The sequence below is a fragment of the Ciconia boyciana genome, chromosome 28 (assembly GCF_034638445.1).
Source record: "Ciconia boyciana chromosome 28, ASM3463844v1, whole genome shotgun sequence".
Lineage (NCBI taxonomy): Eukaryota > Metazoa > Chordata > Aves > Ciconiiformes > Ciconiidae > Ciconia > Ciconia boyciana.
Genome location: NC_132961.1, coordinates 187960 through 210861, shown reverse-complemented (window position 1 = coordinate 210861; position 22902 = coordinate 187960). Strand labels below are relative to the sequence as shown.

The 22902-nt window shown below is 59.3% G+C and overlaps 1 protein-coding gene across 1 annotated transcript; it reads right to left on the bottom strand.

Moving 5' to 3' along the window:
• Positions 1-929: 929 nt before the first annotated feature.
• LOC140644621 (maestro heat-like repeat-containing protein family member 2B) lies at positions 930-21146 on the bottom strand. The gene is made up of 32 exons (XM_072847640.1): positions 21021-21146; positions 19547-19669; positions 18849-19014; positions 18348-18446; positions 17574-17725; positions 17041-17184; positions 16388-16480; positions 15819-15888; positions 15594-15707; positions 15032-15105; positions 14579-14698; positions 13420-13527; positions 13065-13224; positions 12630-12670; positions 12183-12324; positions 11407-11459; positions 10854-10961; positions 10479-10598; positions 10197-10313; positions 9216-9364; positions 8854-8995; positions 8465-8532; positions 7964-8099; positions 7766-7858; positions 6850-6973; positions 5797-5906; positions 3542-3687; positions 3131-3293; positions 2648-2841; positions 1895-2032; positions 1585-1696; positions 930-1250 (listed from the first exon to the last, which is right to left on the bottom strand). Exons 1-32 carry the CDS (start codon positions 21144-21146, stop codon positions 930-932), a joined length of 4026 nt encoding a protein of 1341 aa, XP_072703741.1.
• Positions 21147-22902: the final 1756 nt, after the last annotated feature.

The window sequence follows — 22902 nt, the reverse complement described above, 5'->3', positions numbered from 1 at the left end:
GCCACAGACGAGGTGCTGCCGGCAACAGCACCCACATGAAGGACTCACATAAAACACAGAGACAGTCACGTCTTCGGCTGGCAGAGACAGGAGGTCACTAGTGCAGGCGAACACACAACACTCTCTATGTTCACAAGCACACGCATGGTCGTGGAACCTGAGTACTGGCACAGCTTCTCTGTCCCCCTGGTACCTCTGCCTGGATCCCGGCCCTCTGACCCACCCTACAGGTCCCCTACTCACCGACTGCTCCATCTTGGTGTTCCCTGCAAATGCTTGTCCCACAGGCACCCCACACTCGCCCATCTCCCCAGGTGCCAGCATGGACCCTCTGCCCGGCTGATAGCCCAGCCCGGACCCGAGGCCCCCCTAGCCACCAGCTGGTCCAGCTTGAAGTTTGCTGGTGAACACACATGCACACCCCATGCACACCAGGTTTGGGGAAGATACAGACACTCACAGAGCCTCTCACTTGCCTCACTCATGCCCGTCCCCCCCAGTAGGTGGTCTTCAGGACACACACCGTTCCCGCCCCGGTGCCTGGTGGCCGAGACCCCACTCGCTCCAGCAGCTGCACTGAGACCCCCCACTCACTCCACCAGCTGCACTGGGACCCACGACAGTACCTGGCACCACAAGCCCAGGGCTGCCTACACCCCTCGGTTGACTCCAGCAGCTGGCACCCAGTCCACCCACATAGGCACATAGGCCTTTCAGTTCCCATACACACAGGACAGAGAGTGAGATTACGCAGAGAGATCGTTAAGAAAAGGTTTAATAAGAAGATATAAGAAGACAGGACAGACATCATGCGTCTGCTTCTACCAATCACTTGTCTCTGGAGAGACTCTGGTGTCATCAGGTCGTCTGTCGTCTGAAACTTCTTCAGCAAGATTAGAGGGGACGAATCCTCTCGTGCTATCGGTCAGCTATCCCACATACCAACCCTCTTCATCCACATCTCCAAAGATGTAAACATATTGTCCAGCAACTAGAGGAAGCTCTAGTTCAGGCCGCTCATTGGGACCATGGAAAGGATCATAGCTGTATCGAGCTATGAATGCTCGAAGCTCTGCTGGTTCTTTTCTCATAGCCTCCAGGAGGATGGACTCCTTGCCTGCTCCCAGGTTCGCCTGATGCGGCCTGGAAATGATACACTTGGGACTTTCTCTTTCCAGCCGTTCAAGTTCCTGAAATAGTTGCTGGCCTTGTTCCTTTAGCTTCTGATACCGATCATCCAGTTCAATCACCTGGGCTTGAAACAGTTGCAGGGCTTCTTTGTGTTCCCTGTGTACTTCTGTCTGAGCCCCTGCAAACACTCGCCTTCCTCTTCTTTCCTCTGGAGCGCTAACTTTGTCCCCTCATCTTCCTTCTCCAGCTGTTGACTTCATTCCGCCATTTCTCTCACGGCTTTCAGTTCGCCCTCTGCCTCTTCCAGCTGGGTTTGCAGACAGACATTTGTTTGGATGGCAGAATCTCGCTCCTCTGCCACTCGCGCTAGTGAGTCTAGTGAGCTAGACATCCCAAGCAGCAGTATCTCAGTAAACCCCCTCTGAACCCTTCCTTCCCCACCCCCTGCCTCACCTCAGCAAAGAAAGCTGTAGCTCTCACCCGCAGCTTAACTGAGCAGGAATCCAGCCATGGCAAGAGGTTCTTCACCAGACGGGGGGAGAGGAGCCCAGCGTGGCGCAGGACGCTGCGCAGGCGACACAAGCGAGGGACACACAGTTACCCAGGAAGGCCACAGGCCGGGTCTCCAAAATTCACTTGCTCCGATGCAGACACTATTCTATAGCTCAGGACGGCTTCCCAGGCATGCTGGAAGGGGCCCAGCAGCCATTTCCCTGGGCACAGCTCCGTAGGAGGTGGCCAGATGCATCCCTGGGGCTCTTACCTGCTCAGGAGATACACCCCCTCAAGGTGAGCCAGGGGGTCTTCCAGGTGAGCCCACACTGCCCGATTCACGAGCAGCCGCATCCATTTCTGCGACATGCATTTGCCTAGCACCAACTCTATAGCGGAAAGGAAAATCCTGGCAGAAGAAACAAAACACAGAATAAACAAACACAAATGAAACAAAACAAATCAAAATAAACACAACACAACACAAACCCAAAGAAATCTCAAATCACGGCAGGTTAGGGAAGACTTATCTTTAGCAGAGCTAAATACCCCTGAAATGATGCTTCATAGCCTTCAAGACTGCAGCTAGTGACACTGGCATTTTCGTCATGCTCCAAAGCCACTGAAGCAGAAGAAAACCACACCCCTAGACTGACTCCATGCCAGATACTTACCAAGGCAACACCTAATACCTCTTCCCACCAGCATTTTGCAAAGAATGACACCCGTGCCCGCGAGAGTCACTGCTCCCAGCAGGGGGTCCGTTGAGGGAGCGCAATGCTATTGGGCATGCAAGTGTATGCAGGAGGCAGATGACAGCCATCCGCAGTACGAGCTGCGTAAGACCTTCCTGCCTGGGAGCTGGAGTTTCTCCATGAAGGAACAGAAGTAAAACCAACCACAATGTCGGGTTTCCACATCTAGGAAGCGGGGCAGGCAAAGCACTCCCTCAGCCCTGCGAAGGCACATGCCTTGGCGAGGGGAACTGAAACCAGCCTCTCCATCTGCCCCCCTGGCTCCTTACCTGCATGGCTTCTCCTCGAGCACCTGGCCCTCGAGGAAGAGTTGTCTCCAGCTGCTCATGGGAGAAAGCAGCCTCTCCTTGCCCAGCGTTTCGCTGGCCCACCTCAGGAGGCTGGGAAGGAGGTGGGGAAGCAGTTGCCTGAGCTCCTCTGTGCTCCTCAGGGCAAGCACCACCTCGGAGATGGCACAGGTGATCTGCAGAGAAACATGACCAAGAACCACCTGTTCAGGCAAGGCCTTTTCCCACCAGCCTGGTTCCCCCGCCTGCCTGGGGCGGGGGGGGTTACTGTCCACAATTGTCACTTCTGCAACAGCCTCGGGAGCACAAAACTGTCCCGGCTCCCCACACTCCCTGAGGCCAGATCAGCACAGCGTCCTGGGAGTCTCCACGGGCATCCGCAAAGGGCACCTGACTCCCTCGCGCCAAAGTATGAGTTAGAGAGCAGATGCAAAGCTGCAGAAACGTGTCTGCCGTTGAACGTACCGTCAGAGTCTCCAGAGCAGTCTGACGGCTGTGCTGCTCACAAGCAGAGGAGTCAGTCCCCAGGCAGTTGTTTCCTGCTCTGTTTAGTTTCTCTACTAAGGACCTCAGGATCTGAGTCCCAAAGATGCTTCTCCCCAGGCTCCTCCATAGCTCCACCGTATCACTGCAAGGGAAGAGACGTTCACCCCTAAGTCTGTATCCTTGCAGTCCTGCAGTGCCCTCAAACCTCCTCACCTACAATGGGGCTTACAATGCCCCACTGACGGCAGAGACACAAGCACACAGTCTTGCAACACTCAAGACTGTTCAGGCAGAAAAAAAAGACCTGCCTCTCAACTGGACCGCCCCAGTACAAGCGAGCCGCAGGGTCACTGTTTGACTACAGTGGGGGAAAGTGGGTAGTGCCTGTACCTGTCCATGGGCAGACCTTTCCGGAGGAGACTGCTGATCGTGGGCTCCTGGTGAAAGTGGGCGAGAAGAAGCACCGCACGGAGCAGGAAGGGCCTGTGGGTGCTCTGCTGCATGTAGGTGTAAAGGGTGTTCAGGATTTTTGGCACCTGAATGGAAGAAGAGGAGAAAGAAGGGCTCAGTGCAACCTTTACCCCCTCCTGCAGGGCCCAGACACAGCGATTCAGCACCTGCTCCCTTGACACAGAGTCCAGACCTAGCTCGAAACCTCACCCCTTCCACCCTGCCTGACCCTGGCTCACGTCTGGAGCCGAGTCTGCTCTTGGCAACTGTGCGCTCGCACACACGCATGCACAATGCATGCATGCACGCATTCGCACGCACAGCCTCAGTCACTGCATGTGCCTGGGCACAGCCGTAGGAGCAGCTGTGTGCCCTGTGTGCACACAGAGGACCCGGACACTTTTCACACCCAACACTTGAATAACTCTCCCCATGTGTCTGTAGCGAAGGAAGAGCAAGACCAAACACGCTCTTCGAGACCCTCAAGATGCCTTGCAGGGCCTGTGCGCGTGACTCCTTCCAGAGGAACGCAGTTCTCCAGGGACACTTTTCCTTGCCTCTGCCCTCCTCTCCCAAAGCGCCAAACCCTTCCCCACACAGAGGGCCTTCCCCTGAAGGAAGGGGTGTTTCTTTGAGCCTTTCACAGCTAGAAGCCGTGGCCATGATAAGGACGAAGAGGCAGCCAGGTCCCTCATCCCATGGAAGATCCCAGCTTCTCCCACGGCTGCCCACCTCTAGCCCGTCGCGCAGACACAACCTGCCCTGCGTTTGGGGAAGCAGCAAGGGGTGACCGCGCAGCCCACAGATGTGGCGCTCCCGCTGCCCAAAGCGGCCACGGGCTCTGCAGGGACGGCACAGGGACGCCCTGCCCTGGCTGTAACAGCAGCCGCCTAACAGCTGGGTGAGCTTTAGCTCAGCTGGGCGCGATCCTGTGGGCTGCCACCCGTGGTTGCTTGTCACTGTGACCGACCTTTGTCGGTGGCAGACTGAGCGAGCTGCTGGTGGCCCTAGAGCCCAAGTGGAGTGCAGCAGAGCATGAGTGAAGGAGGAAAACAGGAGCCCTGCAAGGGCAGGCACAGCATGAAGCCAGAGGCTCCCAGGCTACAGACGGGCAGCAAACGGTGGCTAAAGGGAGGGCACCTCGCAGGCTGGGTAACACCACAGTCGGGGAAAGCAGTGTGAGCAATGAACAAGTATCCAACCTGTGGAAAACCTAGCGTGCCCAGCAAAGCTCAGAGGAGAGGGAATTGGGGACCAGTGAAGAAAGAGCAGCGTGAAGTGGGTCCCAGGGCAGGGAGGACTGACTGTGACCCCAGAGGAGGGGAGGAACGGCAAGGTTGGTGCCCCACTCACGGAAAGGACCTGGACCAACGGGAGCCTTTGGACAAGAAGTGCCCATATCCTTGGTCACCAGCTGGAGCAGATGCCAGCAGCAGGTGCTAATGCACGACTCAGACCATCAGTAGCCCCTTGGCTCGGCACACAGGCGGCGTTTCTTGAGCCCATGCCAACTGCACAGGGTGTAGTGCAACAGCCAACAGGAGAAAAGACAAAGTCAAATGGAGAAAAAAGGTCTCCTTTACCTCCTGGAGTATTTCCTTTCTGCATTCCACCAGGAAGACAAACACCCACTTCCGCACTGCTCTTGCACGTGTGGGTGTGACATGCAGCAAGCTGTGCAGGATGGCTGTCAGAAAGTCCGTAGCCTGTGCTGGAGGGATGCATTTGCAAACAGCCTAGAGAGAAGTCAGGAACAGGAGACACCGTGTCACAGCTCTGCTCCAGCAATTTGGAAAGGAAAGGAAACTTGACGGGACTGTTAGTTTGACAGCCACGGAGGGGGCAATCACTTGACCCTCCTGCTGTGCATACAGTGCTGTTTACATCTGATGCAGCTAACCGATTTGGAAGTGTCTCCCCCCATACCGTTTGCTCATATACCAAATTTTATTCTGACAAGAGCACTCACACACACACACACGCACACACACACACACACACACACACACACATATCATGGTATCTGCACCAGCATGCCTAAAGGACAGTCTTGTCTCAAAGCCTCCTGCTACTGGCTAACAGCAGCCGTCCTGGACAGCTCATTCGGGAGACAGTGAGAGATTCTGGAGGGGAGCAGGGAGATGTGCAGGAGCCCAGGAGCTGGGCCCCCACCCCGCTGTTTTGGGGCCAGTTACCTTTGCTGTTTTGGTACGGGCCTCCACCAAAGTCTTGCTGTTTGGGCTGGTCAGCTCCTCACAAAGGCGCCTGATCTCATCTGTCTGAGGCACCACCTTCATGCTCTTGACTGGAACAAACGCCAGGAGAAAAGAGGAGTCACGTCTACAGAAACCCAACCTCTGGCCCCGGATACCGATAAAGGAGAACCCAACTGGTGGCAGTGAAGGCCACAGGGAAACCCAGGGCCCTCCTGAACACGGTGCAGCTGGATTTCCTGAGCCCGATAAATGGCTGATAAATTACGGGCTGGAAAGAGCCCTCTTCCTCCTTGAACCGTTTGCTGGAGCTTCAGGGTTTCAGCAGCCTCTGCTCCCAGCAGCTGCATCCCCTATTCCCACATAGGCCACCACCGTCTCTGGGAGGCAGGAAACCTCCCCGTGACTTCCTCAGCACAGGCAGTCCCTGCTGCCTGAAGAGGAAAGGGTTCGAACATAACCCTTTGCAGCACGCCTCGAGCCTGCAGCTCAGATCCCTCCTCCCTGCCCAGTTTGCTCTGGGCAGCAAATGGGTTTCCTCTCTTGTGCTCGGCAGGAGATTTCTTCCCTGGCAGGGATGAGTTTGGAGATTGCCTGGGTAGCTGCCTGTCTCTCCAGGCTCAAGGCAGGGAGTGAGGGGGAAGGTACCCTCTGAAATGTCAGGGACCTCATCCGAGCAAGTTGTCTGACCACCACCCTCTGTCTCTCCTTGAACACAGAGGGGCATAGACATGGAGGGGGACAGTCCCCAGCATTGGCGACAACGCCCTGCTCTCAGACAGCAGTGGGGGATGGCCTTGACCACCCAACCTCACACATGCCCTGGGGAGGTGGGACTCAGCGACCCTCTCCCAGGGATCCTTCCTGAGATGGCCGGGGAGGCAGAGGGTTAACACGGTGGGGCAAAAAGCAGCTGAGCACGTTGCCTCTCACTCCCAGGGACGAGGCCTGGCCCCGCGGGACCCCGGTGGCACCAGGCCAGGAAGGGAGGGAGGGTCAGGCTGAGCAAGGCTGGGAAGCGCCCGCTCTCCTCACCCTGCATTTGGAGAAGGTAGCCAAGGCAGATCCATGCCCTCTGGCGAGACGTGGCCAGGCAGTCACTCGTCAGAGTTCCCAGCAGTCCCACCAGGGAGCCAAACTGCTTGCAAGGACGTCCTCTCTGCAGGGGAGAGCAGCAGGAAAAGGGTCGCAGGCAGCCCCAGCACCCGCTTGCCTCTACAGCCCATCCTGCTCCCTGAGCAGCGACAGGGCAGAGGGGCAGGCAGAAGGGCTGCCCCATAATCCCAGGAGCCCCAAAACCCAGCACCCAGTTGGGCAGGGTTCCTTTCTGGGGTCATGAATGGTGGGAAGGGGCACCAGGGCACGAGGGGGGTCCCCACTCACCATGAGCTCAAATCGCTCCTTGCAAGCTCCCAGCACATGGGCGCAAACCCACAGGGCTCTCTCCCGCTCCCATTCTTTGTCTGAGGTGAGCCAGCCCTTCAGGACCTGAGGCAGGGTGCATCTCTCTCGCAACAGGCATCTTTCTCTCCCTGAGATCCCCCTCCCTCTCCCTCCTTCTCTGGCCCCTTCCCAGCATGGCCCCCAGCCCCACCGAGCACTGGCACTGCAGCCTCCACCACCTTGCTCTCTCCAGCCGCCTCTGCCCTGAGCCAGGTGTTGCTTCCCTGCCTGCATCTCCCCTCTCCGGCCTTCCCCCAGGCTGCTCTTGCCCAGCTCAGGGCTGCCCCTTGGCTTTCCCTCCGGTGCTTCTCTGCCTGTCCTGAGGCTGCAGTGGCTGGGCGCTCCCATCCCCCAGCTCAGCCCCTGGCCCCGGCCAGACGCACAGCCTCAGAGCGGAGGGAGCCAAAGCCCCACTTTCGCACAGGAAAGGTGTCCACCTCCTGTCACCCTCTAAGGCCTCGATTCTCTGCCCCCATGACACTGTCCCTGTTGCCCCATGGCTACTCACATGGACCACGTCGTCAAAGCAGGCAGAGGTCTCCTCTGCCTCCAGAAGGGTTTCTATGAGATGGCCCAGATCTTCCATGCTTCTGTGCAGAAGCTGAAAGCAGGAAAGGAGAGCTGAGGTTCTGCATCACGGGGGCTGCCAGGGTGCACTGAAGTGGGATCCTGACCCAGAGGTGGGCAGGCACTGGCTGGTGGGTACCTGCATGTTCACAGCTGCCCTCACTCTCTTCCTTCCCTTCTTCATCTGCTCCTTGGAAGGATAGCGCAGGGCACTCCGGCAGCACACTGCCAGCAGGCTGCGATTTTCCTCCCTGCTCAGAGGTGGCCTCAGCTTGCTGGCCAGAGGAAAAAGGAAGAGAAAACAGAAAAGGGATTTACTAGCCCTCTCCAGGGTGGCTTAAACCACAACTGGGTTCCTCCTAATCGACGGCCCCAAATCCAACACCCCCAACCCATGCCAGCGAGCACCGCCTTCAGCTCCAGCAATTCCTGCCTCCTCCCAGGCAGCAGGCAAACCCCCGCCCCCAGGTTAAGGAGCCCCTGGGGCTCCCTTCCTTTGAGAGACACACAAAGTGGGGAACACCCTCCCACTCCACAGCCCCAGCAGCTCCCAGCCCCATGCTCAAGGCCACTGGGGCTGCCTCAGCCAGCTGGGATGGGGCACGCCGGGAGTCCCCAGAGCCTGAGGAACAGACCTCACCTCAACTCCTCCAGGGCCTGAAACACTCCATACACCAGGGAGTCCCAGGGCTCCCCCTTTATCCAGTCCTGCAAGTCCCAGAGAGAGAAGCGCAGAGTTGGCAGTGGGCAGGGACACGGGACAGCCCTCCCGCCTCTCCCGGGGACAGGCTCTGCTGACAGCCTGGGCAGACACTGCCTCGTCACCCCCACGGATCCCCAAAGGCACCACAGCAGGGACCCTGCTCCTCAGCCACAGCCACCCAGCACCAGCACCCAAGGGCCCCACCAGCTCGGAACGCAGCTCCAGGAGCTCACATGAAGCCCAGAGACCATCGTGCCTCTGGGGAAACCAGTCTGATGGCACAGCCCAAAACTCCCCGTGCGACTGCCCCGGCTACAGGCACTCACCAGCAGGGTCTGCGTCACCTCCTGCTTTAAGGAGAGCTCAAAGCTGCCGCAGTCACCCACAGCCTGGATGGCACAGCTGACCTCGGTGATGCTCTGCACCAGGGCGAGCTTGAGCTGCAAGTCCTGAGGCCAAAGAGAGCAAAACACCCCTTCAACTCTTGGAAGGGCTGAGAGGTGGCAGAGGAGCATGGGCAGGGGGAACCCACAGGGGTTTGGATCTGGATCTTGAGGACAAACCCTTCCTTGGGGGATCTTTAGAAAGAAACCAACCATCTCCATACGCCCCAGCCCCGAGGGGCTGGAGCTGGGGCAGCCAGGCATCCCTGCCCTGCGCGCCCTGTGCTCCTACCCTCTCTTTGGCTCTGGAGAGCCGCAGGATGTTGCCCATGATTTCATCATCCACACGGGTGAGCAGCTGCTCCTTGGGGGCACGCAGCGCAATGCCGCTGTAGGTGCGCATGAGAGCAGCGCAAATGACCTGGGCTCTCTCCATCTTCTGCTGCTGCTGTACCTGTGTCGACAGACACCCTGAGACGTCAGCCCTGGGACTCCCGTGGGCTCCTGCAGCAGGCCCTGCCCTGCACCCTCACCAGTTCCTTGTTTCCCTGCATGCCTCCCAGCAGCTCCCCAAGCCACTCCTCAAGCTGCGAGCTCCAGGGCCAGGAGCTGTTCCCATCCCACAGCTTGGGTTCTCGCATGGGGATGGAGCGGAGGGTGCAGCCAGCATGGCACATGCTGCTGGCTGGTTTACCACCGATTTGAGAGGTTGGGGAGCTGTCTGGAACCTTTCTGTGGAAAGGTATCTGACATAGCCTGTTATGGTCCTGCTCAGAGACGCGCAGCCTGTGTGGGTTAGCAGTGCAGGTGAGCCCAGTCTGCCCACATCCTCAGGCCAGGCTGCACCACTCTCTCTGCAGGGCCCTGCCCTGCCCAGAAAGGCTGTCCCACAGCCCGCAGGTGGGGAGCAAAGCCAGTGAGACCTCACCAGGCTCCTGCTCCCGGCCCTCAGCTTTGAGGAAGGGGCAGAGTGTCACACCGTGCCCACCCCATCTTGTCGCCAGCTCCTGCTGAAGTTAAGTCAGGGGCAAGGTGGCTGCAAGCAAGCAACTGCTGTAGCTGCCCCAGCTGGGTGGGCTCTAATCCACCAGGTGTCAAACCCTGTCCTTTCCAAAGACACCTCAGGGGCCCCAATGCCAGGACGTGCCCTCTGAGACACAGGTCTCAGGTAGCTCTTACAAGAGGGCTGATCTAAAGGCAGCTGCCACGGTTTGGCTGCTGCAGGTGTCGAAGTGGAAATAAGGCCAAACAAGGAAAGCCAAACAGCAAAACCCTGGATCCTTTACCTTCCAGCCTGTGGAAGTCTGATAGAACCAGCCTCTGGTGAAAGTGGCAGAGAACACTGTGTCCAAGACCAGGTGGAAGTGGCTCTCGGCAGCATGGGACACAACAGAAATCATTCCCTGCAACCACAGAGAAATGAGGAGTCGGCTCCAGCCCAGGCACTCAGCTGTGGCCAGCAACAACAGCCAGGCAGGACGTTGCAGCAAGGGGGAAACGGCAGCAACAGGGAAATCAAGGAGATCTGGAGCAGGGCCAGCAGCAGCCCTCCCTCTCCCTCACCTCACCTGGGACTCAGACAGCTCCATGAGGTTTGTCTCCTCGAGGAACCTCAGCACCTGCCCTTGGACGTGCCTGAGGTCCCGACAAGCTGCCAGCGCCGTCCCAAGAGCCTTGTACAGGAAAAGCTGAAAGAGAAGAGGCCGAGCCCAAGATGCGGTCACGGCCTGACCCGTCAGGACAGGGCTGGCCCCAGACGGACCTGACCGCCCCTGGGAGCAGGCAAGGCTGGCTGCAGTGCCAGGCTGTAGCCAGCCACTGGGGCAACCCTGGGGGAAGCACCTTTTGGAGGCGAGGGAAGGGGAAGCAGTGAAAACCGCCTGTGTGGGCAGAGCACTGGCACCGGCGCCAGCCCCAGCCCTGGCACGGGGCAGGACACACACCTTCTCCCAGGAGCCAGGGGCAGAGCTGCCCAGCTGCTGGCTCAGCTCCTGGCTCAGGCCCACGGTCCAGGCCTTGTCCTCGATGGGCTCCAGCGACGCTCGCAGGAACTGGGGTGAACAGGAGAGGAAGCGAGTGTTCCCCTGACCTTGGCCAGGGCCCTTTCCACACTCACGTGTCCTGGGATGCTGCTGGGGGAGAGCTGCCGGGAACAGCAGTCTCTTCCCCCGCCCCACCCAACTCCCTTTCCACCAGCCTCGCTCTTCTCCTAACACCTCATGTGAGATCCCCCCCGGCACACCAGGCATAGAGGAGGAGGCAGCGCTAAGGTGCGTGCCACAGCGTTAGAGGGCATTAGCCATCAGCCGTGGCATGTGTGCAGACAGCAGCTCCTCTGAGCGGGCAGGCATCTACTGTGGGGGGAGGTGCAGGGTGCTCAGGAGGTGCCCCCACCTCCTGGTGCCTACACAGGCAGCCCCCAGCTTCCTCTCACAACTTGGTCTGCTCCCTCTTCTCCCCCTCTATTTGTGACACCCCCACCCCAGGATGCTGTACCTTAAGCACACGGTGCTCCCACTCCGCAGACTCCAGGGAGCTCTTGGATTTTCCTAGAAAGCAAGAGGAAGCAAAAGCTCTTGCTGCTATTTAAGCACACACCAAAGATGAGTCTGGCGGTCTCCTCTGCGGTCAGACCTCCCAAAAGTCCCAGGCCATCAGGCTAGAAAGGGCCTACAAGCATCTACGTCAAAGCCCTTGCGACGTCAAAGACACAGGAGGGATCCCAGGGGCATCTGTCAGAGCCACTGATTCAAGCTGGGGAAGGATGTGTTGACCGCAGCTGATCCCCACCGCTTGACTGCAGCTCCCAGAACAACTCCGACCACTGACTCACAGCATGCACCAGCAACACACATTTTCTCCTTAACGACCCACCACCTTCTGCCCATTTGCAGACCTTCTCCCAGGCTATTGCCAAGGGCGGCTGCTGCAAACCTGGCCTGGCCTGGGGACTTGGTCCTCCAAAGCCAGGGGCTGCACCCCATCCAGGAGCACCAGTCCTGTCCCTCCCCCAAACACCGTCCTGGGCAGGACATGGGGATGCCACCAACACCTGCCACCCAAAGGCACATCAACAGCCCCGTCCATCCCCTGGGCCAAATCGATGCCAGGGGATGGCTGCCCCCAGCCTCAGTGCTGGCTCCCTGGAAGGGGAAAGGCAACAGAGCAAGTGCTGGGGAACTGGGGACAATTCTCCTTCGTCACACTGGGAAGCTGCATTTTCCTGCCCCCCTGACACCCCTCCAGCCTCTCCTTCCCCACCCACGCTTTACCTTCCAGGTACTGCAGCAGGAGGGGGATCTCAGTCGCCCACACCACCCCCAAGGCTCTGTGGATCCTGCCGTGGAGGGCCTGCAGCAGCTGCAAGGCAGCAACCGCGCGTTCGCCGCTCGCGTAAGGAGCCGCTGCCACCACCTAAGTGAGGGCAGGAGAGAAGGGTCGCTCCAGCTGCCAGAGCCACAGTTTCTCCCTGGAGGGAGGGGGGCAGGGAGGGGGGAGGGGAGCTCGGCACCGCTTGGCCAGCAGCGGGCAGCTGATGGCTTCACCCAGGGTGCTGCCAGCCCCAGGAAAGGAGTGGGATCCCCGATGGGCTCGGGGAGGCTCAGGCACGCTGCCTCCTCCTCAGGGGCTCCTGGCACTGGCCTCAACAGCATCTCTGCCCCGGGCTCTCCCACCACCTCTGGCCAGAAAACCTCTTTCCCCAGGGCCCCACTACTCACCAGCAGTCGAGCCAACAGGGCCTGGGGAGCTGGCAGCTGGGCTGCGGGGAGGAAGAAAGGCTGGGTGAGCCGACGAGCCCCCACCGTGCCTGCCCCTCACACCTCCGATGCCCTGCACAGGGCTCAGGGCTGAGAACAGCTGCACTGCCACAGCGCTGGCCCGGCGGGGCTCCACAGGGCTGCCCAGCATGAGATGAAGGCAGGTCCAGCATGGCCAGGAATGAGCCCTGCCTCACCAGGAGACTGCTGAGAGCAGGAGAGCCAGGCCTCTGCACCAGGCAAGGGGCAATGTGGGGCAGAGCCCCTCGTGCCCAGCAGCGGCCTGGCTCTGCCCTTTGGTTTTCTTGGGCTCCTGCTCAGGGCTGGTGGGGCGCAGGGAGACACGGACTGGCCCCACCCCCAGCCAAACCCAGCAGCACTCACTGGGGCTCCTACCTTGCTCCTGGGACTCCATGGCATCCAGCTCCTCCTCTTCTTCCTTGCACCCTGCTCTCTCCCGTCTCCAAACTAGGGCTTGGAGGCAGCGGGAGAGGGGGATCAGCATGCCGCTGTACTGGGCTGGCACCACGTACTGCAGCAGCCTCGGCCACAGGAGCTGCAGAGAAGAACCAGGCATTTCGCCACATTGGCATTTCCACTCAGCTCAAAGATGAAACGGACAGTCGGCGTTTCCCTCAGCCTTGTGCGCTTCAGCACACGTGAGGGGAGAGGTTCAGGGCATGGGGGAGCACAAGGAAAAAGGTCCTGAAGGCAAGAAGTGGCCACAGCAGCAGGGCAGAGGGCAACTTACTTTGGTCATCCCTCTCAGAGAGACATCCAGCGAGCCCAGGATGTCCACACACAGGGCTCGAAGAGCTCCATCCTCCTGGGTTTCCCAAGCAAAGAGGCCTCCTGCCACCTGTAAGACAGAGTTGGCAAAACCCCCGTTACTCTCGGCTCCCCACCGACGAGGCTCAGGCGCGACCCACCAGTGCTCCTGTGCCAGCCTCCCAGCAGCACTGACCTCCTGAAGGAGGACAAGGACAGCTGGACCCAGCACGAGGACCAGGTCCCAGACCCTGGGAAGGACTGGGAAACCTGGGAGCAGAAAGCACCGCTGCTTGTCTGCATGGTCCCCAGGGCCCAAATGCTGCTGTCGCACCACCAAAGCAGAGGTGAGGAACATGCCCTTCAGCAGGGCTGTGCTCGGTGCCAGACCTCGCGGCAGCACGCCCCGCCCAATGGATGCGGAGTAGCATGCGGAAGCCCTTTCCTTCACCCTGCGCCCAAAGCAGAGCCTCCCTGAGCCTCAGAGCAAAGCAATGCATACGCATCTCCCACCTAGAGGGACGCTCCGGCCAGAGGGAAGATCCTCAGCAAGTCAGCGGGAGGCTTGGCCATCCCCAGCTTTCATCTCCTGGGTGCCCAGCTGGAAATGCTCACCAAAGGGACTGCCAAACGGCCTGTACCCTTGCCAGAAGGGATGCGGGCCCCCAGACTGTTATCAGATGGGCAGGGCGTGCTTTGGAGGGCCAGAGCACGAGACCACCACAGAAAGCTCCTCTAGCCATGCCCACCTGTCTGCACTGTCTGTGTTTTGCTGATTGCCCATGAGCGTTTAAGGTTGGACGATGTCCTGTCCCTACAAGCCCCTCCATTTGCAAGGCGGCTTTGTGGAAGGCGCCTGTGGGCACAGCTCAGCCCGTGGTGTGTGCAGGCAGCCCTGCAGTCCTGGGTGGCATGTCTGGGTGCAAACCCACATCATCCACTGACATCTCCACCAACGTCAGCACAGACACCCACGAGGAACGGCCATTTGGAGGAGCTCTGGAGCTCCACGGCGTGGAGCTCTGGAGCGTGGCCCTGCTGGAGCTGATGGCCCTGCAGCATGGAGGCCAAGGATGCCTGCAGGAGCTCCCAGCACAGTCCAGGCACTGGTCAAAGCCCTGGGTGTCCTGCTCTGCCCTTACCAGTCTGCCCGAGGTCCGGCTGAACTCGATGAACATGTGCCCCACCACATCCCATGCCCAGCAGCACTGGGAGCCGGAGCTGAGCAGCTCCCTGATGAACTCCAGAACTGCCCTCCGCACCTGCCAGGGAGAGTGTGGTTATGATCCTCCTCTTCAAGACCCAAAGGGAAGCTGCCTTTGCTTGGGGGCAGCCTTTGTGGCTCGTGGAGAGATGACGAGCAGAAGCTTTCGCTCCTGGCGTCAGGGCTGGGCTTTAGCACGAGGCTGGTCGGGCATTTGCCCCACAGAGCACAGCGACCTCCCCACTCCACTCTGCCAGCTCTCCCCAGGGAGGAGCCATCAACCACCACCTGGGCAACACGCTGGTGCTTCCCCAGGCACCCCAGCTCTGCCCTGAGGGAAAGGGTTTCTCTGCCTCCCCTGGCAGCGCCATCCCTTCCCAAACCAGCTCACCTGGGCACTGGAGTCGTTGCACACCGACTGCACAGCCTCCACCACCTGGGGCAGCTTCTCTCTCGTCACAGGTGCTGGAAGAGATATGGAGAGGTGTGTGTTGAGGCAGAGCCCCAATGGCAGAGGGGATCCCTTGAAGCTTCCAAGTTTTTCGCACACCAAAGGGACAGAAAAGCGGGGCCTGACTCTAACTTTGCAGGAGGCAGCGGTGTAGCCAGGGCGACTCCGTTTCTAGAGGCACATAGAGACTGAAAGCTATGCTAATATGGTAACACAGAGGATGAGAGCAACGGCATGGGTACAAGCAGCTCCTGTGCACACCAGCCCACCCGCGCCTGCCTAGCAGCCTGCCCACGTTACTGAGCTTGGAGCATCGTCCCTGGTGTGCCGCCATTTCTAACTGCTGGGGGAGAGCTCCATTCCTGTTGCGGGTCGTCAGCTCAGCTGGGGGGCCTGCTCTTTGCAGCTCCTTTTGGGTGCAGGTGCACCACTTTCAGCTCGTTCCTGCTCTCAGCCCAGCAGCCCCAACCCCTGCCTTTTGTCTCTGGTCTGTGGCACTGACCGTCGGAGTGGGCCAGCGCTCCCAGCAGGTCCAGGGCTGCCACGCGACCGGCCTCACTCCCACCGCTCAGCTGGGAGTGTAGAAACACGACCGTCTCCTCGGGGTACATTCGTGCTGCAGGGAAGAAATTGCATTCTGCATTAGCAGGCAGCTGCCCCTGACCGCCAAGGTCCGGCAGAGAGCTGCCACGGCACGGCGGGGCATCGCCCAGTCTCCTCTCCTTACCCTGCAGCACGATGCAGCGCAACAGCACTGCCTTATGGGCCGGGCCAGGCTCCTTGGTCACATCAGAGAGCTGTGGGAACAAGGTCCGTTTTAGAGAAAGTCGCATCAGTGTTGAGAGGGACTGAAAAGAAACCGTGCTCTCTGCTCTCCTCTCCCTGGCACTCTGGGCACGGGACCCACTGCCAAAACCCAGCCCCCCTCGGTGGCCCCGGCTACACACAGAGGTTTGTAGCAGCCCAGGCTGCCCAGGAGCTGAGGCTGAGCAGCATCAAAAGGCTGCCTTTAGGGTGCTGGCACTCCAGAGTCCTCCTGCGACTTGGCAGAGAGGGAAATTGCTGTGGGAACCGGGCTGCCCCTCAGGCCCATTCCAAACAGCCAGGATCAGGCCTCCTGCAGCCTTACGGTGACACCGGCATCACAAATCCTGGTGTGCTCCTGGCCTGCAGGAAGGTCCTGGCGGAGGGATGCCATGCCCTGCTCTGCCCTGCCCTGCCAGCTGGCAGGTCTTTCCTCCATGGCTATCACGTGTGTGGGCCCCAGGCTGGCAGCAGGGCACAGGCTCCCCTTACCTGGCGGTGCACAGTGGTACTGATGGCAAGAGCCGTGCCCTGTGGGGCTGGGGTCTGAACTCCCTCCAGCATCTCCAGCACATAGCTGAGGCTCTACAAGAGAATGGGGGAGGAAGAGGAGGTTAAAGCCACCTAAAGGCACTTGGAAAAGGAGAAACCCAGCACATCTGGGATAAGGGAGTCCCTAACACCAGCTCCAAGGGAAAACCCCAAACCCTCCTGCACAGGGCTGCTTGTTTGCCCTACCCTCAGAGCAGCATCGCAAGGCTCTCTTTCCTCTGAACAAAGCCCAGCGTTGACAACTCAGTTTCCCAGCACTTCCCACTCAGCAGACCTCGCCCCTCACTGGATGGGACTGGACATGGCCCTGGGCACTAGGGCAAAGCTCTTCCCACACACAGAGCCGCAGGGACGTGCCAATGCCTCCCTTCCTGAGAAGATGAGCCCCAGGGACCCTTGCCTCCCTCCTGACCCCCTCTGCGTTGCCCTTTTCTTGCCCAAAGAGCCCAGGAAGCCTCAGGCCTCCGCTGCTCGCCCTCTTCCTTCTCTAAGGGCTTCCCAGCTCCTCCTGGCACCCCGCAGCTCCCCAGCGCCTCGTGGCACTCGCATAGACCCACCCCAGCAGCCACGCTGGGCCCTGTGCAACACCTCACCTTGGTGACCTGGGAAGTGTCTCGCACCTCCTGATATTGGTGCAGGAGCCAGAGGAGCTGCTCCCAGGCATGCTCTTGGTGCTGCTCCTCATGCAGAAGGACCCCCATCATGGCAGCCACCGCCCCGAGGACAGCCTGCTTGTCCTGAAGAGGGAAGGGAGAGGCTCTGCTTGGAGGCCTGAAGGTCTGCCTAGCACTCAGCATCCCCTGGACACCAGTCTGCCCTTCCCACTGGGAGGGGTCTCCCATTCCCTTCTGCCCTGCAGGAGAAGGGCTCACTCCAGAGGAGACAGAGCATTTCCCCATGCTGGTACCCCAGCCCTCCCTACAGAAAGGCCTCACGACTTGCCTGCTTCCCGTCAGGGAGCTCCCAGGCTCAGGCACAGTGCCAGCAGGCTCCCAGCTTGGGGTGCTTTCTCGCCCAGACCATTCCCTCCCCTCGCCCCTCTGCTCGCACCCAACGGGGCACAGACAGACCCACCAACATGGACATCCCCACTGTGGACCCAGGGGTGGAAAGCAGCACTTCGCACCTCTTCCTCCTTGCAGTCCAGCCAATTTACCACCGCATAGCGGAAGACTGGGTAAATGGCTTCACAGAACTGTGCCACCCCCTTGCGAGGGAAGGGGCATTGCTCCGGGTTGCCAAAGTACGCACGGACTCCTTTCGACCATTGCTCCAGAACTGCACCAGGAGAAAGAAAAAGGGAGCCTGTGAGAGTCTGCAGCAGGGACGGTACCTTGCACCCTCGCCCAAGCCTGCTTTAAGGACAGTCCCAGGCTTGGCAGGGCTCAGCCCAGGACCAGATCTGGATCTGAGAGCAATGTGTGTTCTTGAGGTGTCTGGATTCAAACACCTCACGGTTTCTCTCCTCCTCCCCATCACACTTTCTCCTCCTCAATGGCCAGTCCCCCTTCAGCACTTCTCACTGCAGCCCTTCCCCTTCCCTTCCCTTCCCTTCCCTTCCCTTCCCTTCCCTTCCCTTCCCTTCCCTTCCCTTCCCTTCCCTTCCCTTCCCACACACATGCCCTTTCAGAGCAGAGGGTTTAATCTCAGAGGAAAGCAGGGCAACAGAAGCCATGGGAAGGGATCTGGGAGTTCCTCCATGTAGCACCACTGCGTCCTGCCCACAGAAACCTCCTGGGCTGCCCCCACTCCTTCTACACACTCACAGCAGTTTGGGATCACCACGGCCTGACCTCGCTGCAGGCTGACACCCACCGTGTTCCCTCTGAGATCACATGGAGGCACTGAAGGCCACCCCAGCCCCTGCCCCTGGGACCCCGGCCAAGGAGCCGACACTCACCACTGCAGACGGCGCGCAGGATCCGGCCGCTCCCCACCCGGCTCAGCATGCCACGCAGGGCAAGCAGCGTCATTCCCACGAAGGGGATGCACTGCGGGGCTGCAGAGAAGCCAGGGACAGAGGGACCAAGAGGGTCAGTGAGAGACATGGGAGACTGGCGTCGATCTCTGGCAAGGCTGGGGCTGCTGGGCCATGCAGGACATGCCAGAGGGTGTGGGGAGGGCTGCTTTCCCCAAGGGGGACACAGGGAAGCCCTTTGGGGAAATGGGGAGGACAGTGCGGGGCAGGGACCCCACGGGTTTGTCTCCAGTGGGTTCCCACCCTTCAGGAACCGGGATCGGGCTGGTAAGGCAGAGCTGCCAGCCGGCCCTGGCACGGAGCAAGGAGGCACGGCAACTCCATGGCCTCCCAGTTCAACATAGAGCGTTTAGGGAGGGGGAGGATCCCTTCTCCCCGTTAGCACAGACCCCTGCCCAAAACAGGAGGCCGAAGGTGCCGTACCGTAGCTGCGGGCCATTTTGCCCAAGGTGAGGAGCACAATCTCAGCAGGGACCTTCCCCATGGCCTTCAGGTGGCTCTGGAGCTCGGACATGACAAAGTGGAAGTGGGAGCGGGCCAGAGCCACCAGGACGTCACTAGCGGCCGTCTTCACATCACCTGTCACACCCTGCAAAAGCATCACAGGTTAAACACTCCTGAGAAAAAGGCTAAAGCACTCGCACAGGCTGAATGACCCCGTCTCCTCTGCAAGACCCCTCGGGAAGTTGTTCTCGGGGCCGGGCAGCTGCCGCCTCTTGCACCCTGGAGCAGGCAAGCAGCTCCCTTGGCGAGACGAGGGAGGCTTTTGCCTGGCAAAACCCTGTGCTGCTGACCCCTCTCCCTCTTCATGGAGATGCCAGGAACAAACTGTTGCACACTCGAGACCCCTCTGAGACCTCCCCGTGGAGCTGGTGGGTACTCATGGCTCTTCCTCAAGGCAGCAGAAATAACCTTGAGCTTGAACCCAGATCTTGCTTAGTTAGGAACAGCCCTGAGTACGCTTCTCTGCACAGCTCTCTGCGTCCCTTCTCCAAATTCCCTGTAATGACAAGTCCCCAGAGCCTCTCCCTTAGGACCTCCTCTGGGTCTGAATAACCGAGGAACATCTCTGTGCCACTCTCTATTTCCCCCAAAACCAGGGGCGGAGGCAGGCTGCTCACCTGGGCTGCTCGCATGTCACTGGACGCCTCTGCTATCAGGCGGTTCACGACACCGCTCGTCAAACAGCCGTTGTCTCCCTGCAAGACACTCTCCAGCTCCCGGTATGTCTCCACTCGGTCACCCTGGGGACAGACCACAAAGGGGAGTGATGGGATTTGCTTTGCCCTCGTTCCCAGGCAGCCGCGAGAGAGACCTGCTGCCCCCAAATCATCTCTGTGACACAGGCACGAGGTACGAGCTGCAGGCATCGGTCAGGACAGCCACGGGGAACAGCAAGATCTTCTGCAGCGTCTCTGACACTAGCAGAGAGCCAGACAGGGAGATCGATGCCACCAGGGCAAAAGGCCATGCGGGAGCCGAGGAAGTCACTCCTGAGGACGGAGGACAGCGGAGGTCAGAGGGAAAGTGCCAGGCAAGGAAGGGTGTGACTGTTCACTCAACTCCTGCCTAGATTTTGGCTAACCCAGCTCACGCTAAGGCTGGGAGCAGCGCCATTAGGTCAAAGTGAGAGCACCATGTAGGCAGGACAGGCAGCCAGCAAGAGCTAAATGGCCATGATGCAGCCATTATCACCTGCAGATTGCTGTCTGCAGCAGCCATTCTCTTTCGTCTGGCACTTTCCTCAGAATCCACGAACTTCGGGAAATGGTATAGACCAAACCTCCAAGCTGGAGGATACAAAACATCAGCTTACGCAAAAGCTTTTGAAGCACATCCAACAGCAGCTGAACTGCTGAGGCTTTCCTGCTTCCCAGTGTGATACAGGGGATGCCCGTGGGAACCGATACAGGGAACCGTGATGGAGGAGGAAGGATAAACACTCTCACTGTCAGCTAGGTAACTAATTCTTTTTTTTGCTCATAGGTGCATGATATTAAGAGTTACAGGTTGTAAGTTATGAAACCTTATGTCTTAACTGGTGAAGAAGTGCATTCATGTGATAGACTAGTCTGGGCAAAAGGGGACTGAGCCCCTGTTTGTCGTCTTTGTTTATTCTATTTCTTAATGAGCTTATGAAATAAAGTTTATATCACAGAGTATGTTGTCCTGTAAATGTGAGAGGTCCAAATGGACCGTAACAAAGGGGAAGGCGTGGGAAGAACGAGACCACGCCCCGAGGAGGGGAAGCCACGAGCACCCTGCACCTTGGGGCACAGCGTTGCTCCACGCACAGGCAGGAGCCCCGGCGCTGGGACAGTTCCTGAACCAAAGCTAAGGAGGGGTCTTGGGCACTTGGGCAAAGGCACTGGAGAGACGTCAGAGGCTTTGCCTTGCCCACGAGAGTGCCGCGAGCTCCTGGGGAAAGGAGCGGGGAGCAGTGGAGCATGAGTCCAGCTGGAGCGGCAGGATCAGCGCTTGCGGACAAAGCGCCTGCAGGAGGGCAGAGGTGCCGTCAGGTGAGATGCCCCTCTGCCATGACACCCAGAGAAGCCAGGGGCATAGAGGGGAACCCTCAACACCCCCCCGCCTCACCTCATGGTCTTGCAGCCGCTTTAGCAGAGAAGTCCCGACAGCTGCAAAGGTAGCGACGGCTGCGGGGACAGTCCCCGTTGCCTTGCCTCCATCCTCAGAACGCGCAGGCCTGGACTGGGAACCCATGCATGGGCACAGAGCTGGAAGAAAAGAAAGAAAGGGTTTTGCTGGCTGCAGGGCTTCACACCAGGGAGAGCTGAGGGTCTCCCCAGCCTCCCCCAGCACTAACAGCCTGTGCTGGACTGTACTGGCAAGAGGGCAGTCAGTGGGATGAGGAGAGGGAGTCTTCCCCTCACTGCAGCACTGGGAAGACCACCTTGGGGGACTGGGCCCATTCTGGCCTCCCCAGTGACACAACGGCAGCAACGTGCTGGAGCGCGGGAGCACTGGAGCTCCAGTGCAGGGGCCCTGAGCTTGGGCAGGGGATGGACATGGGACCCTGGTAAGGAGAGGCCAGGAGGGCTGGGGCTGGGCAGCCCCAACAAGAGCCGGACGGGCCAGGTCATCTCTGAGCGGTCCCCAGCTGCCCCATGGAGGGCAGGGAGAGGAGGGAGCCAGAGCCCTCTCGGAGGTGCCTGGCAGCAGGATGAGAGGTGACGGGGACACAGCCCCCAGCACCCGGCTGGGATGGAGACTGCCTCCAGCAGGCATCAGCCCCCAACCTCCCGCCAGCCCCTCACCTCTGAGCACTCTCATCCTCCTCATGGCAGCAGGATCTCCCGCATCAACGCACTGCTCTCTCCGGCAAAAGCCATGAGAAACTGGGGCAGCACCAGCCCCAGGAGGAAGATAGAGCGCCCTGCCATTGTGATGCCCCTGCAGGGCGTGGCACCTCCCAGACGGCTGCTGTGACACGGGGACACATGCTGGGACACACCATGGGGCGAGGACTGGACACAGCACCACCCTGGGGACCCCCCCCAGACCAGAAATGCAGGATTTCCCTATTCTCCATCACTTCAATTTGCTTGTGGTCCTCAAAAAGTTTTAGCAAAGACTTTCTCCAGACAGCCCTTCCCAGCTCTGCCCCCGATCCTCGGCCCCCTCCAGGCACCCATTCCTGGAAACATTCAAGGTCAGGTGGGATGGGGCTCTGAGCAACCTGTTCTAGTTGAAGATGTCCCTGCTCATTGCCGGGGGCTTGGACTAGATGACCTTTAAAGGTTCCTTCCAACCCAAACTATTCTATGACTCTATGACCTGAGGCAATGTGGTCTCAAGGGGACTGACCTGGCCTTTGGCCTCTGCATTTTCTTGCCCTGGTTTTCTCCAAAGAGGAGGCTCCTGCCTGTGTCTGTGTGCGCCCTCCCCTATGTCTCCTCCAAGAACATTTGCTCCCATTCTCCAGCCAGGACCAAACTGGGCAGGAACTGGAGACCTCTAACCCATCAGACCCAACCGTGTCACAAAATGACAGAGGAGACTCGTATTCAAATGGAATACCCTTTTGCTCTTTGCTGGGCTGTGGATGAGCATGGGAAAGCTGACCTTCCTGGAAGGTTTCTCAGCTTAAATCCAGATGAAAGGATGACTAGAACTGCCATCTCTACCAGAGTAGGAAATGCACACATCCCCAAGCCCTTCATGCTACCAGGCAGGCATAGGATTGCATATGGGTTCAGAAAGACATTTCCATACAGTCCTCCGGTCTTTATGAAAGGGTGTATACGTGCTCATCTGTTGTTTTTTTGGGTGTGGGGCTGTGTGTGTGGGGGGGTGTTACCCCTTCAGCCAGGACGCAGGTGAACCGAGACAACTTGCTGTTATTTGAACATACTTTTCCGTGCTGGCTTGTCTCACTCTGCCTAAAGAATAAGGGAGTGGGTAAGGCTGGTGCTGAACCCTGCAAGACAGGTTGGTCTGCAGATGACAGTTTTGGAGC

Excerpts from the sequence above, each read along its gene's own strand:
- LOC140644621 (XM_072847640.1), bottom strand. The coding sequence starts at position 21,146 with ATGGGTTCCCAGTCCAGGCCTGCGCGTTCTGAGGATGGAGGCAAGGCA. Across the intron at positions 11,460-12,182 it reads CCTGCTGCAGTACCTGGAAG|GAAAATCCAAGAGCTCCCTG; the intron begins GTAAAGCGTGGG and ends CTTGCTTTCTAG. Across the intron at positions 1,251-1,584 it reads CTACAGCTTTCTTTGCTGAG|GTGATTGAACTGGATGATCG; the intron begins GTGAGGCAGGGG and ends TTTCAAGCCCAG.